The 14,373-nt window shown below is 39.5% G+C and overlaps 1 protein-coding gene across 1 annotated transcript; it reads left to right on the plus strand.

Annotated features, from left to right (window-relative positions):
• The first annotated feature begins 2,367 nt into the window (after window positions 1-2,367).
• On the plus strand, window positions 2,368-11,719 carry atad1a (ATPase family AAA domain containing 1a). Its single transcript, XM_028578879.1, has 10 exons — window positions 2,368-2,437; window positions 4,977-5,177; window positions 5,389-5,487; window positions 5,588-5,708; window positions 7,350-7,550; window positions 8,095-8,201; window positions 9,663-9,752; window positions 10,211-10,261; window positions 10,431-10,603; window positions 11,354-11,719. The coding sequence occupies exons 2-10, from the start codon at window positions 5,004-5,006 to the stop codon at window positions 11,481-11,483; spliced, it is 1,146 nt and encodes a 381-aa protein (XP_028434680.1). The 5' UTR covers window positions 2,368-2,437; window positions 4,977-5,003; the 3' UTR covers window positions 11,484-11,719.
• Window positions 11,720-14,373: the final 2,654 nt, after the last annotated feature.

The raw sequence follows: 14,373 nt of genomic DNA on the forward strand, positions 1-14,373 counted from the left end.
ACGCCGGGACACGATCCGCGGTCTTTGGGGGACGCGCAATAAGAACGGGACGGTTGTGTTTAGGAAAAAAACAATGGGGAAATGAAACGCCACACGCGGGACAGGATCCCCGGCTTCCGGGGTTGAAAGTCCTGTGTTGTTTTACCCATCCACCACCCAACCAACCTCCCTATGCAAATTTTCGGCATTTCATACTACTCGCTACCGTAGTCGTGCTGTGATCCCGAAAGATGCTTCCCATTGAAATATATTACTTTAAATAACGTGCTGACCACCACGAAAAAAACAACAAATGCGTCCGTGTACACAAATCAATAGATTAAATAACGTGACCATTTCACGAACTGCCGTGAGACTAAAGCATTAATTAAAAGTTTTTTTTTTATAAAACATCAATCAAGCCATTAGTTAAGATTTACTGTACAAACCCTTTATAACTCCTGACTTGGTAGAAAGTGGTGCCATATTAATAATAAAAATTAATAATAAAACTCACAAAGACAGTCCACTTCTGTTCAAAAGTGGATATACTCAGGTGAGTGGTCTACTTCCAGCACTTAGTGTTTTCAGAAATAAATCCTTTGATTCCTCTGGGTAACAGGCAAATAAATAATCCACTTCCAAATGATCATTTATCCTGCAGGAGATTATATATCTTCCTGGGAGATCTAAAGGGTAATTAACGGCTGTGTGGGCCAACATTTACTGAAGTGGTAAATGTTCAAATTCGTTCAGTTAAAAGGTAGATATATATTCACTGCTCAGTAGTCACACTAATGAAAGAATGGCTAATTATAACCTGGCTAGTACCCCCTCGACAGGGATTCATAATTTATGTGGCAAAACAATCAGTTGCCACTTGCCAGTCTGTTTTCTGCTAAGACTGCAGCTTTTGCATGTGAAAGCTGTTAGCATCAGAGAGCTTTATTTCAGCGTTGGCATGGTAGAGATGGACAGCCATGGGAGTTGGATGTGTTTTTGGTTTTTTTATCTCACCCATTTGAGTGCGAGCCGTTGTGGGAGCCCCGGCTGCACTTTGCAGATACACATGCCCAGACCCATCAAAATGGCCCTGTCAAGCTGCTATCTCCTGGGACTTGCTGCTGCAGTACAGGGGGATTAAAGCTTTTTATGAAGCATTTTCACAGCCAAAGGTGTGGGCAATAGCAGCCTGGGTGCCATTTTCACAACAAGGATGGACTTAACTTTGCTGGATGCTTAAACCGTGGAGCTGTGCAAAATGGAATTTTGCATCCAATTTGGACAACTAATTGGTCAACAAAGAGGGAGAGGTTTGATGAATGAACCCGCAAAAAAGAAAAAAAAATAGAAAAGACAATCCCCCTTTTCTAGCACATTGTTCAAAATTCTGTTAATTATACACTACTCACAGAGAAGTGTGGTAAACTGGGCCAGAGTGTACTACATCTCATGTGGACTGTGAGGTGAATGATACAATGGAAACGGTTATTGTTTATTTTAGTTTAAGGTGCCGTATTCAGGTTGATGCAAGAGCTGTGAAGTCTTGGGGAAAATACCAAAAAGGAGCCTGTGTATTCATTAAATCCTCTGCTGTAAATGGTTGCAAATTGTGGAGTTATAGTATATGTCTTTACACTTCTATACTTCAGTTTCTTCTCAGCAGTGTTATCAGCAGTGTTAATCTATATTTCACTGATAAAATCCTGAAGCAGAGATCAGTCTGGAAACGAGCTGTAACAGCATTTTCAAAGTTTGCACACAATCTGTGACAATTAACAATCCCTTTAGCCCATGTGTGATAAATTGCTTGTAGGAGAAGCCCATTTGTTACAGTCTTATCTTTGAAACTGCTGTTAAGAAGACTGGAATATCTCACACGAGACAGCACTGGAAATAAGTGGAAAACAAACAGCTATATACCAGACTTGGTTACATTTGCATGAATTGTAGTCTACCAGAACATTGTAGTTTATTACACGTTGTGGCATAATTGGCAAAAAAGTAGATAGGCCTACATTTAAATAGCTTTTAGCATATTTTTGATACATATTAACACATTTTAAAATAAGTGTTTTTATGATGCATATTATTGATTACATAAATGAATATAAAAATTCCCTACTGATTTTCTTTCTTCAAAATGTCCCTCAAAGGTTCAATACCACATGCAAATTTAAGCACCAGTAAACAATAAATGGTTGCCAGTCCAAATTCTGCGCACTACTTTTTTCACCTTCTTCTACCATGACTTCTACCTGCCGTAGTAATGGAGATGCTGTCCATGGTGCTGATAGTACCTGTGTGCAAGCATTGCCCTCCAGTGGCTGACTGGCTAGGTGGTTTGAAACCAATCCCGGAACTGAAGTGTTTGTTCCTACCCGAGTTACAAAACGTAATGCACCTTAAATGCTGCCAGTGTTTTCAGCGTTATTCAGTAGCATTTCGCTGTTCTTTAGTAAGTATGACTCTTTTGTCGTTTATCTGTGTATGTGTGACGTCAAACAGAGTGTGGGTAAAATGTACTCAGCCCTTAGGTTTATATAAACAGTTCACAATGCTAAAATGACTGTTTGGTGCTTGCTAGTTTCAGCTTCGTTAGCTTAGACTGTATAGCCTAGCTACGTTCGTTAGCTTTATCTTGCCTGGAGACGCTAACTGACGAATTTATAGGATTTCTTCCTCGGTAGTAAACCATACCGTAAAATAGTGACGTCGTGTTGGTATGTAAGGTTAAATGACCTCAGCTCAAATACTGTTGGTAGCAAATATTGTTACCAAGTGACATACGGGTTAGTTTCTGATTGGGAGAAGTCTTATCTGACGCCAGAAATAATGTAAACAAGCTCCACAGCACAAATATTTCTGGTTCATACCTCAATGCACCATTTCTTCTTCTTCTTCTTCTTCTTCTTCTTCTTCTTCTTATTATTATTATTATTATTATTATTATTATTATATTGTATTACCTCAATAATATAATATATTTAATGATTTGGTTCCACCTACTCCCTGCCATTCGATGGTCAAATGACACTTTAATTACAGAAATGTACTGCAAAGCAACATAAATTGTGTAATTTGTTAAATCAAGCAACATGGGATTCTAGTTCCCGCCACAGGGTGGAGCATAGTGTTTTCCCTACCGAAAGAATGAGAAAATTATATAATTATGCTATATATTTAAAAAATAAAAAATAAAAAAATAAAAATATATAGATATATAACGGATGCGCAGATGAAGCTGTTTTCACACTTACAGGCAATTCGCTTCTCGTTCCTCTCCTTAAAAGTTCAATTAATTTTAATGAATGTTACGGGCTTGCTACATTGCACGTGTAACGTATGCGGAGCGGACGTTCCAACACTAGGCTCACACTTAAATCAATGAAACTGGCTACACCAGGCACGAGAACAGTGCATACAGGTGTGTATGCTCCGCGGAGCGTAAAAATAGTCATCTATTTATATATTTTACGTGAGGTGTGTGCAGCCCTTTTGCACAGAAATGGATCATAAAGTGTCTCTTTCTTGTAAATTAAACGACTTAATGAGCGTATTGGCAGTTTCATTTTGAAAGTTTCTGTTACTATTCGTTTTCTTTCACCTGCATCTAGTGATGGCCAAATGAAGCTTTGTGAACCATTTTCTCTTTTTTTCTGAGCCCACTAGATGGGGCTCTCTCTTCAACAAAGGGTTGAAATCACACTGAATTGCCATTCCTTTAACCTTTTTCTTTGAACAGAGAAAGCTCAGAAAATAAAGAAAATGGTTCAAAAAGCTTCATTTGGACATCCCTACCTGCATCCTGTGATAACAGCTGACTGTAGATTGATGTTTCACAGCACTGTGCCAGCTCAAAAAAACGGAAGAAACAACAACAATCCCTAAGCAAAAGCTCTCTGTCTGTGTTAAAGGTTAAAACACGCAGCGCCTGACTGGGAACGATACAGAGTTACCAACGGCCGCTGGGACAGATGAACTCACGCTAGTCTCTTTTCTGTAAATAGGCTACAATTAAACCTTCGTGAGTAGAAAGTCAATACTTATCAATGCACTCACCTGTGTAGACCGGCATAAACATGTAGAAAGCGATATTTCAATCTGCTCAGTCCACTGCGCTGTTGTACGCAAACACAGCTCTACTCTGCAAATAGCGAATTTTGAGGCATACATGACGAGTGCATAGCCTGCTTATCAGTCCATTCATCGTTAAAGCTGGGCTTTTGGCTTTTCCACGTCAACTTTTCCCTTCAGCGTCTTTGACAGTGATATGTTTACCTGACAACAACCTTTCTTTCTGCAAGCATTTTCCACCAATCAGGACGCTGCATACTACAACAATGTTTCCATAATCACAGACTTTAACCATCACTCCTCAGTGAACTGCCTCCTAGTCTGAGATCTTTTTCTAGTTAAAGAGCCAGTTATCATTATGGAGTTTCCATGTTTTTTTAGGAGTTTGCTCACACTAATACATGTTAAAAAATAGTAGCATTAATTCAGTAAGAAAGTGAAAATTTCGAACAAGAATAGGGGTATTAGGTATAAATTCATTTTATTTTCTTTATTTGAAAGTCCGGCCGCCAGAGTGCTTAGAAAAATTCAGAAAAAAATGTAGTTGATGATCCCTGCTGTAGACTCTCTGTCCAGTCAGAGACATATATTGTGTAATTGATGTTTTCAGTTCAATTAATTAAATCCAAATAAATAGAACACTCACAAGAGGTCACCAAAATCACTCGGTCCCCTTTAAATCTTTCAGAAAATTATGTAAGTGTATCAAAATATATCGAATCGTATCGTTGGCTGAATATCGTGATATATATCGTATCGTGAGCTGAATATCGTGTATCGTATCGTGAGATTAGTGTATCGCTACAGCCCTATTTCTAACTGGTGCTAAATACTTGTGTGATGTGTAAATCTATGTTGTTTTTATTTGTTTTCAAAAATTATGATTCTTATATTCTCTGTTACACATTTTTTTTACCCAGCTAATGGACTGACATCAGCTAGCAGAGATGCTGCTTAAAGATCTTCCCAAAGAGGCCCTGATGCGGCCGTTGTCCAGGAAGGAAGTGGTGGGCATGTTGTTGAGGTTGACCATCTTTGGCGCAGCAACCTACTACAGCATCAAATGGGTTGTAGACGCTATGGACCCTACCTCCAAACAGAAAAACCAAGCCAAGAAAAGGGTATATTGAACATATTAAACTAAACTAGACTAAGCAGCACATCAGCACATTTATCAACATAAAACATCAAATCAAGGTGGACATAGCCATTTGTCTGAGTTCTCTGCTGTCAGTGTAGCAGATATGATTAAGGAATGACTGGAGCAGCATTTTGCACACCATCGGTTACCCTTTTGTGTCTTCAGCTGAGTTGTGTGTCTCCTCTTTACAGGCAGAACAACTGATGAAGAGGATTGGCATTGAGGGCGTCAAACTAACAGAGTATGAGATGAACATTGCAGTTCATCTAGTTGATCCTCAAACTATGAAAGTAAGGGCTGTAATTCTTATCCATGACATTGAGATTATGAAGTGTTGTGACATTTCTACCCTTTTTATCATTGCACTTCATTATAATCTGCCCTCTGCAGGTGTCCTGGAGAGATATAGCAGGTCTGGATGAGATTATCAATGAGCTGCAAGACACAGTCATCCTGCCCTTTCAGAAAAGACACCTTTTGGCTGGATCCAAACTCTTTCAGCCTCCTAAAGGTACCGCAACATGTCATCTAATCAGATATTTAATGTTGAAATTTTACACATAATCTTTAAGGTTCGTGCTAACCTTATAGGATAAAATAAGATGTACTTCTTTTAGTAATTGTGAGTGATGTATTAATGGATTGGAAACTACACATTGATGGCTAATGTTATTTAATCTTCAGTGCTTCTTGAAAGTATTTTCTTTTTACCCAATTTGTCATTTTTGGGGAAGAGAGGTTTTATTTCATTAATCGTTATTTCAATTCAGTGCACACTTCTAACAAAACACTTAACACTAATTATGAGATGTGATCTGTAGAATAATAATACACATTTCATGATCAAACAGGAGCAGTAACAAGGGAAAATCTTGTACTACATGCCCCCTTTTCACAATAAATAATTCAAATGCTGTAGATGGTCTGCTAATACTGTCAGCAGACACTTGGTTTCTTAACTGATGACCTACCAGACCTGTACTCAGGCCAACTGACTTATTTCAGGTTTTTCTTTTGCCTTTAGTATGCTTTGTATTGAAACATGTGTTATGCTGAATGGAGGTCAAAGGACTGACTTGAGGAACACTATTTTGCCATAAAATCTACTTGGTTACTTTTTCTGTATGTTCAGGCTCACCCTGCTTCTTTAGGTCTACCAAGAACTTATAGTCCCAGTGATTTATAAGTATCCAAGAGCTGCTGTTTAAATGCAGGAAGCAACTTTTAACACTGTTAACTCTGGATGGAACTGAAAAGTGCTGAAGAAAGTTAGCCTTTTAACCTCACGGTCAATATTTATTTCTTAATAAATATAACAAAAACAATGTCAACCAAGTCGCTGTTACAATTTCTGACTGCACTTTCTTTCATAAATGCTAGTAATTTGAGTTGATATGCATCAATGGCAAGCTGACTGAGTTTTATGATTCATGACTTTGACAAACTACAGATATTAGAATGTTATAAACCCCATCGGTTTGTTGATTAGCCATTCTCTTTCTCATTATTGTTAGAAAGTCATTTGGTGTATTATGCCTCCATTTAGAGCTATGTGCCCTAACGCAACCGACACTATTTCTCACAACTAGCACAGTAGTTGATATGAGTCACAATATACGGGTATAATAAGGTATATAAACTGTTAAATCATGTAAAATGTATTGTTTTTCTCAAACAGGATGTATTTTATAAACGTACACATGTGATTTAAAGGTACTCTAAGCGATGTCACGTGTTTTTTAGGCTACAACATTTTTTGTCACATACAGCAAACCTCTCCCCTAAACACACTGTAAAAAAACGCGGTCTCTGTAGACAGCCTAGGGTCCACAAATGCCAACAAAAACAAAGTTTTTTGCAAACCAACCAAGACCATGCAAACATACACAAACCGTGTTCCAGCATTCAGCCAATAATGGACAAGAAGGATTTTTTTTTTTTTTTTTGGGGGAGCGAGCTAGTCTTCGTTTTGTTTGAAAATACTTTGAACGTCAACAAGAAGTAACCTCACCCAACATCGCTTATAGCACCTTTTAATATATGCTGGAAGTCTACTTCGTTTAGTACTAATTTTAGTATTTCAAACCAAAACATAACAGGAGGTTGAAAGGAACAGTAATTCTTAATTGTGTTTAATATTTTGTCCTTGCAGGTGTTTTATTGTTTGGTCCTCCGGGATGTGGGAAGACCATGATCGCCAAGGCAACAGCCAAAGCCTCGGGCTGCAAGTTTATCAACCTTCAGGCATCCACGCTGACCGACATGTGGTACGGCGAATCACAGAAGCTGACTGCTGCTGTCTTCTCATTGGCTGTCAAAATCCAGCCCTGCATCATCTTTATTGATGAGATGGGTGAGTTTGATTACTTTCAAAAAATGCATTAGTTTATTGCACTGTTAGATGTGATTCAGCTTTATCTTTACTCGAGCAGACATTATTTCAAACAGCTGATACTGATATTGTTATGATGTTTTTACAGTTTTCTTACCAACAAAAAAAAGTAATGGGTTTTTTGACAAAAATACAATTTTGTCAGGCTGGAAAAGCAACTAAAGCAACATTGGAAACCTTTCTTTTAATAGGTTAGGTTTGCAGCTCCTTAAAGCATATTCAGTCTTAGCACTTTAACAGACTGTTTAATCATTATGTCCCTTCCATCAATGTAGAACGAGTTTCAAAGCCTGACACTGTGAGCCCCAATTGCTTTTATCATTCTAGTACCAAAAATGGTAAATTCTCATGTACAATTTATAAAATAATATAATACTTATTGTCTGTTTATCAATACAGCATTGTCACTGTATATCGCGATACTATGCTGTATCGAGGAGCAGATGAGTTTTGTGTAAATGCTGTCTTCATCCTTGTTTTTGCTCCTTGTCTCTTGTTTGTTTAGAGTCATTCCTGAGGAACCGTTCCAGCCTGGACCATGAGGCCACAGCCATGATGAAGGCCCAGTTCATGAGCCTGTGGGACGGCCTGGATACTTCCTCAACCACCCAGGTAGCACAACCAAAGCTCTTTCCTATGCTGTTATGTACGTACCAGGGGTTGCATGACTTCAGATTTTTTAAAGTCGACCCTGATGTGATCAAAGTCGACGATGACGTAATTAGCCTAATAAAATCACAGGAGGGGATGCTTTTCATTCTAGATCTGTATTTTATCACCCTTTAATATCAACCCTTATTGATTCTCTTAAGAGGCTTGCTTTGCTTAGCCTTTCTAGCATTTTGCAAGCTGTCCAGTTTATCAGCAAGTGCTTTTGCAGTGAGCTCAACTACCCGTTCTTCAGTTTGTGCTTCAACACTCTACTCACACTACTTCAGGGTTTCAATCAGAAACTTTGTTAGTTAAGGTGGTATGGTGGGGTTTGCCGTCAGACCGGGGGGGTCAGCAGTCAGAGCTCCGCTCTCTGTCAAGATGCTGAGACGTCAGATATGCTCGCGCTTATGTGCTCTTGGGTACCGAAATTTGGCACCGTTTGATTTAAAGTGAATTCGTCCTCGGTAGTACCGACGTGCCGATAGTTAAGGCGGCAGGCGTGTCTTGCTATGGTGGCCACCTAAGCTGCAAAGTGCTGTGGGGAAACCCTGTAATGGTTTACAGCTGTAACTTTACGCACACCAGTCCCGGTAATTGGGTCCAATGCTGGGTCGCACATCTCTGTGATAGTCAGTCAATCAAAAGTTTGCCTCAAATGCATTGGGTTTATGCTTAGTTATTTGTGCACGCAATTTAGATGGCCATTAAGTGTAGTGCAAGTCTTACCTCCTACGTTGGGCTCCGTGTGATAATCCAGTGATCCAATGCTGGACAGCCTGTAAGGTTAGCATTAGCATGTACAGTAGCTCCTGCGTGTCTTTACACAAACAGCTGACAAACGTCCTTCAGCGTAGCAGAAATCCAAACCGCTACAGGCAGCTCTTCTCGTCCTTAGCTCCAATATCTCCTTATGTCCCAAATGTTTCGTGGCTTTTAAATAAAGTGAGTAAAGTCAAAATGAGCGTGGGTTTTGACAAATTTTGCCAGTGACTGTGCTACAAGTCTATGTTGTTAGTGACAAAACCACATGATCAGCAACTAGTCGTCTTTAAAGGTCCAATGTGTAGGAATGTCTCCCATCTAGCGTTGAGATCATATATCGCAATCAACTCTCTCGCATCACGCAGTTCAAAGTACGTATTACAGCTTCAGTAGCCTTCACGCTTCAAAAAGCCGGTCTTTTGCTCTTTTATCCTTTTTCTTTTTCTGGGCAAAGAAGTTTACTCCTGTTCCTGAAATTTGGATTTTGTCCAAATTTGGTCCTCCATGTTTCCTTCTTCAAACTTGCCGGGGCCAGGAAGCGGCAATACCCATAAGCAGCATTAGCAGCACCTGTTAGTTTATCATGTGACAGCGAAAACGCTAAAGGCGGAGCAGTATGTCCTGTATGTCCCTTACGATGATTACTTATGATTGTAGGTGATGGTGATGGGAGCCACAAACAGGCCACAGGATGTGGATCCAGCCATTCTGCGCAGGATGCCTACCACTTTTCATGTTGGCCTGCCAGTAAGACGCGTACACACATACGCCAGCACAAACAGTTGTCTATGAAAATTAAATTAATACACATGAATTTATACGGTATGTAATATGTTGGAAGAATCAAATTTACTGTCAAATGTTTGGGGCAGTTTTATCCCAGAGTAAATTCAAGTGAAATTAATATATTTTTAATACAGTACAATAAACAGCACCTAATCGTGTCAGATATAAATATATGCAAGCTGCTAATGCAGGAGAAAACAGTAAAGGAGTATAATTATATCTTATAGCAGTACATGTATTTACACCTATTGTTTATGTATAATGTCTTCAGGCAGTTGTAATGGCACTTAGGCAGTGTCTAATCATTAGAAAGTCTTTAAACTGGTGATTAGTTGCTAATTGATAGGTGCCTTCTTTTTTTGATTCATAGGTTGCACATTACTATGCTTTAAAGAACCATTGTCCTTCTGTCTTTGCAGAACACAAGACAAAGACAGGACATCCTGAGGCTGATCTTAGCAGGAGAAAATGTAAGATGTGATTTTCTTTTTATTCAAGTCAGCTTTTGGCATTGTCAGAGCCCATTTCACAGCTGTAGCTTCACCATCAAATCACATGAAAGTAGATCAGATCCCCCACGAACACACAGATTCATTTTTTTAAATGTGTCTCACATTGCTGTCCTGCTTCTCTACTCAGCTGAGCAATGCCATTAATCTAAAGGAGATTGCTGAGAAGACAGAGGGTTACTCTGGCAGTGACCTCCGGGAGCTTTGCCGCGATGCTGCCATGTACAGAGTCCGGGACTACGTCCGCAAAGAGCAGATGAGGCAGATCGCTCAGCAGCTACAGGACTGCGAGGAGGAAGAAACGTACGACTCATATTCAAACACCCACAAGATTTCATAGCCTTTGGGTCCACCGAGCAGCTCTTTGTTTAAATACAGTACCTACCCTAAACCGTCAAGTGTGGGTTTTTTGACAGCAATATTATTTTAAGTGATTTATATTCTGGTACTCTCAAACTTAACATTTGACTTAATATTCCCACAAATGAAACATTCTTTTCAGTTTTCAATGTGATATTAAAAGTAATAAGTGAATACACATTAAAATAATTGAGGCAAGTTTCAGGCCTCCATACGGAGTCGTTGGAGTGTTGATCAACTTCACAAAATACTGTGTGAGATTAAATTGGAAGGTATCTGAGGTAAAATATATATATATATATATATATATATATATATATATTTATATTTATTTATTTATTTATTTATTTATAAAATGCTAAATATCTTATCTGTGTAACCCATGCTTCAGTTGTAGCTTGGAGCAAGGCACTATTGCTACAAAAATAAAGATTTTTAACTTGTTAAGTTCTCAGCACTCTAAACACTATGGTACTAAGGAATAAAAGGAAGCAGAACACATTGCTGAAGGCTCTCTACAGACATGCAACCTTACTGTAGTTCTCAGTAATCTATGCACTGAGTTGATCCTGTAGTCTTTTTTTTCTTTTCTTTTTAAAACGCCCATTGAGAAGGTAGTTTGGGCCACAGCTATTGGTAGCTGTGTATAGGTCACTGTGTCTGACCTCTGTCCTCTTTTGTCCTTTGCTCCAGACCTGTGGATGAGGACCGGTTGCGGCCAGTCACCCAGCTGGACCTCCTTTTCGGCCTGGACAAGATGAAGGAATCTAAGCGGGCCACCGTCTCCATGTTGCCCATTGTGTCGGAGGTACCCCTGGACTAAACATCAACACTGCACCACGGCGAGAAACGTTTTCTTCTGGCTTTTCTCCGCAGTGCGTTCCAACTCAGCAACAGAGGCTCCTCCGACACGTCAGAGGTGCAGTTGAAAAAGCCAGAGAGCAGCCACACGTTTCTTAACGTTTATTTATCCAGGCAGAGTTTGTTCTGAGCACGCTCCCTTTCAGCACAACCCTGTCACATGTGTACAGTTACAATACATTCAGAAAATCTAATGTCTTACTGGCCACTGTCAATCCGCCTTGTGCATGAAATGTGCGTACACGTTTGCGTACAATTTAATAACTTTTGTGGCATTCATCAATACTAGTTTTTAGGTAAGATCAAAATGTAAAGGTGCAATATGTAATGCTGATAGCTAGTGTTTAAAATAGTTACTGCAGTACAAAATTCTGGTGAGAGTCGTCGCCCCCCGCCCCCTCCTCCCCAGACTCAAAGTTCACGAAGGTCGCCTGGCGGAGACCGCAGCATCCACAACAATGTTGCTAGACGCTTGTCTCACATAGCCAGACGTTACTTCACAGTACAGAGGAGTAGCTAACGTTAGATGCTGGCTATATCGACAGTCATAAAAGCCTGTGCTCACGCAGAGCTCTGCACCCAACTGACAGACTTTTTCGGCTTATAATTACGGTAGGAACCGCTAAAAACAAAACAACCTCTCCGTCCTCTCCACCCGACTGACGGACACACTTCCGAGGCTTGGAAGTACGGTGGGAACTGCTAATAACACATGCTAATGCTTACCTGTTCAGGAGGAAATTAGCCAACTCAGCGTCCTTTTGGGCTCTAAGCTGTCTCCATCTTTCAAATACGTCTCCAGTATTTACCCAGGGTTTGTTGTTTCTGGTCACGCAACTGTTAGAAACATGTTGTCTTTTTTTTTTTTTTAGGTCGGGTAGAATCTATCTCCTTTGATCCTGTTAGTTTGTTTACTGTAGCGCGCTGGGTATACGTTTTTACAGGTATATCTGGCAACCCGGCCTGGCTGTCAAACTGGGCAGTTGATAACAACACACAGGCCAAAACACAAACAGAAATTCCGTCACGGAATGGAAATTTCAAAAGGAGAAAATACTGGCATTAGCATTGTTGTCAGAAAAGATAGTATTTCAACTTAGCATGTTTCCTTAATATCTGATGACGCATTGGCGTCATTTGGGGATTTATTATAGTAAATATATTACATATTGGATGTTTAAGAGTGCCCTGGACCACACATAAGCCAATACGCACAAAAGCCAACTTACGGTTGGTGCTGTGAAATATTAATTATTAGGATGAAAAAGCAATTTACTTCATGAAAACACAGAAACATGTTTTACAATTATGTATTATCTATTTTATAATTTTAAAAGTTTACACAAGATGATTAAGTGGAAGCCTACCTGCACGTACGCACACACCGGTCCCGCTGGCCGGGGGAGCGCATGACTCCTTTTTGCTAAGGTTCGTGGTTATGCGGTAGAATCAAGGCACTGCTGGAGATCGGAGGGGCTTAAGTGTTATTACATGATAGAATTTTCGTAGATCTGAATTACCAACTTTCAACATAAATCTAGCTTTTAATTTAAAGTGATAACCAGAAACTGACGTGCACTCGCTCAGTGTTAGAGTGCACTGTCTATAAACTGAAAGGCAGGTGACAGGCTTTTATACACACCTGAAAAAGTGGACAAAATGACTATGGCCTGCTACGTTCAACACAATATTGCAATGCACCATGGTGTCCCCCCACCCCATCTGGCACCACCTCAAGACATGGGTGATGGTTTCGTGGAACTTGAGCACAGACATGGCGTTGAAACCCAACAGCGACTCATTTTGTTACATTGTAAAGGGTTTTTATTCTCGTTTTTTAAAGTTCCTTTTATTTTTTGAGAGTGTTATTAATTTGTCAAAAAGTGGATGACATATGCTAAAGAGTCTTTCTTAACGAAAAGCAGAACCTTTTTTTTTCTTCTTCTTCTTTTTGCTGCCCTTATGTATTTCCCATTCTTGGTAGGTATTTCCGTTCCTTGTTCTTTTATTTCTTCTTCTGTCCGAGTTGGTTTGTGGTTTGCATACAGCATTTGAGTCTGCTGCCTTTTATATGGGATTATTGGGACGTTTCCCTATGCTAATTCCAAATTAACGAAAAGAAGAACCTTTTTTTTTTCTTCTTCTTCTTTTTGCTGCCCTTATGTATTTCCCATTCTTGGTAGGTATTTCCGTTCCTTTTTCTTTTATTTCTTCTTTTTTCCGAGTTGGTTTGTGGTTTGCATACAGCATTTGAGTCTGCTGCCTTTATATGGGATTATTGGGACGTTTCCCTATGCTAATTCCAAATTACCTGGCCCGTGCATCCAATTTCAGATCAAATGCATTTCATTAACATACTGAGGTGAGCAAGAACAGACTGGCAAGAACAGTCAAAGCAAGTTTCATAAATCCAACAAATGTTTTTCAGATTTTCCTCTTATTTCCCTTATTGCTTTGTGCAAGAACTAATACAAGAGAAAATAAAGAAAACATAGCAAAGCAGGCTTTTCCTGTCCGTTTAATACGTGTAGACAAAAACAGATAAACATTTAAATCTCAAGTAGAGATGTTGTCACCACTTAAACCCTGTAATAGGAACCACAGCTATAAAGACCTGAGCCAGTGGCAGCAATAAATAACAGTTATAAGCCATGATAACAATATCCTCATTACCCTGCTACTAATAGCTGTAATATTATGCTTACCTGATTTATCACCACTCAGTCCTCAGCTGTTAGCAGATGTATCATGGGAATGGGAATGTGGAAGCTCAATGCTGGGTTAGGCTTGAAGTTTTGGAATGCACCTGAAGTAACTCAATCCAGTGAATGGTCCTCAGTGCATTTAGTGCC

The sequence above is a fragment of the Perca flavescens genome, chromosome 5, assembly GCF_004354835.1.
Source record: "Perca flavescens isolate YP-PL-M2 chromosome 5, PFLA_1.0, whole genome shotgun sequence".
Taxonomy (NCBI): domain Eukaryota; kingdom Metazoa; phylum Chordata; class Actinopteri; order Perciformes; family Percidae; genus Perca; species Perca flavescens.

What these genes read in the sequence shown, in the direction of transcription:
- atad1a (XM_028578879.1), top strand. Translation starts at nt 5,004, where the DNA reads ATGCTGCTTAAAGATCTTCCCAAAGAGGCCCTGATGCGGCCGTTGTCC. An exon ending in TTGATCCTCAAACTATGAAA is followed by an intron (nt 5,488 to 5,587) that starts GTAAGGGCTGTA and finishes TGCCCTCTGCAG; the next exon opens with GTGTCCTGGAGAGATATAGC. An exon ending in TGATCTTAGCAGGAGAAAAT is followed by an intron (nt 10,262 to 10,430) that starts GTAAGATGTGAT and finishes TTCTCTACTCAG; the next exon opens with CTGAGCAATGCCATTAATCT.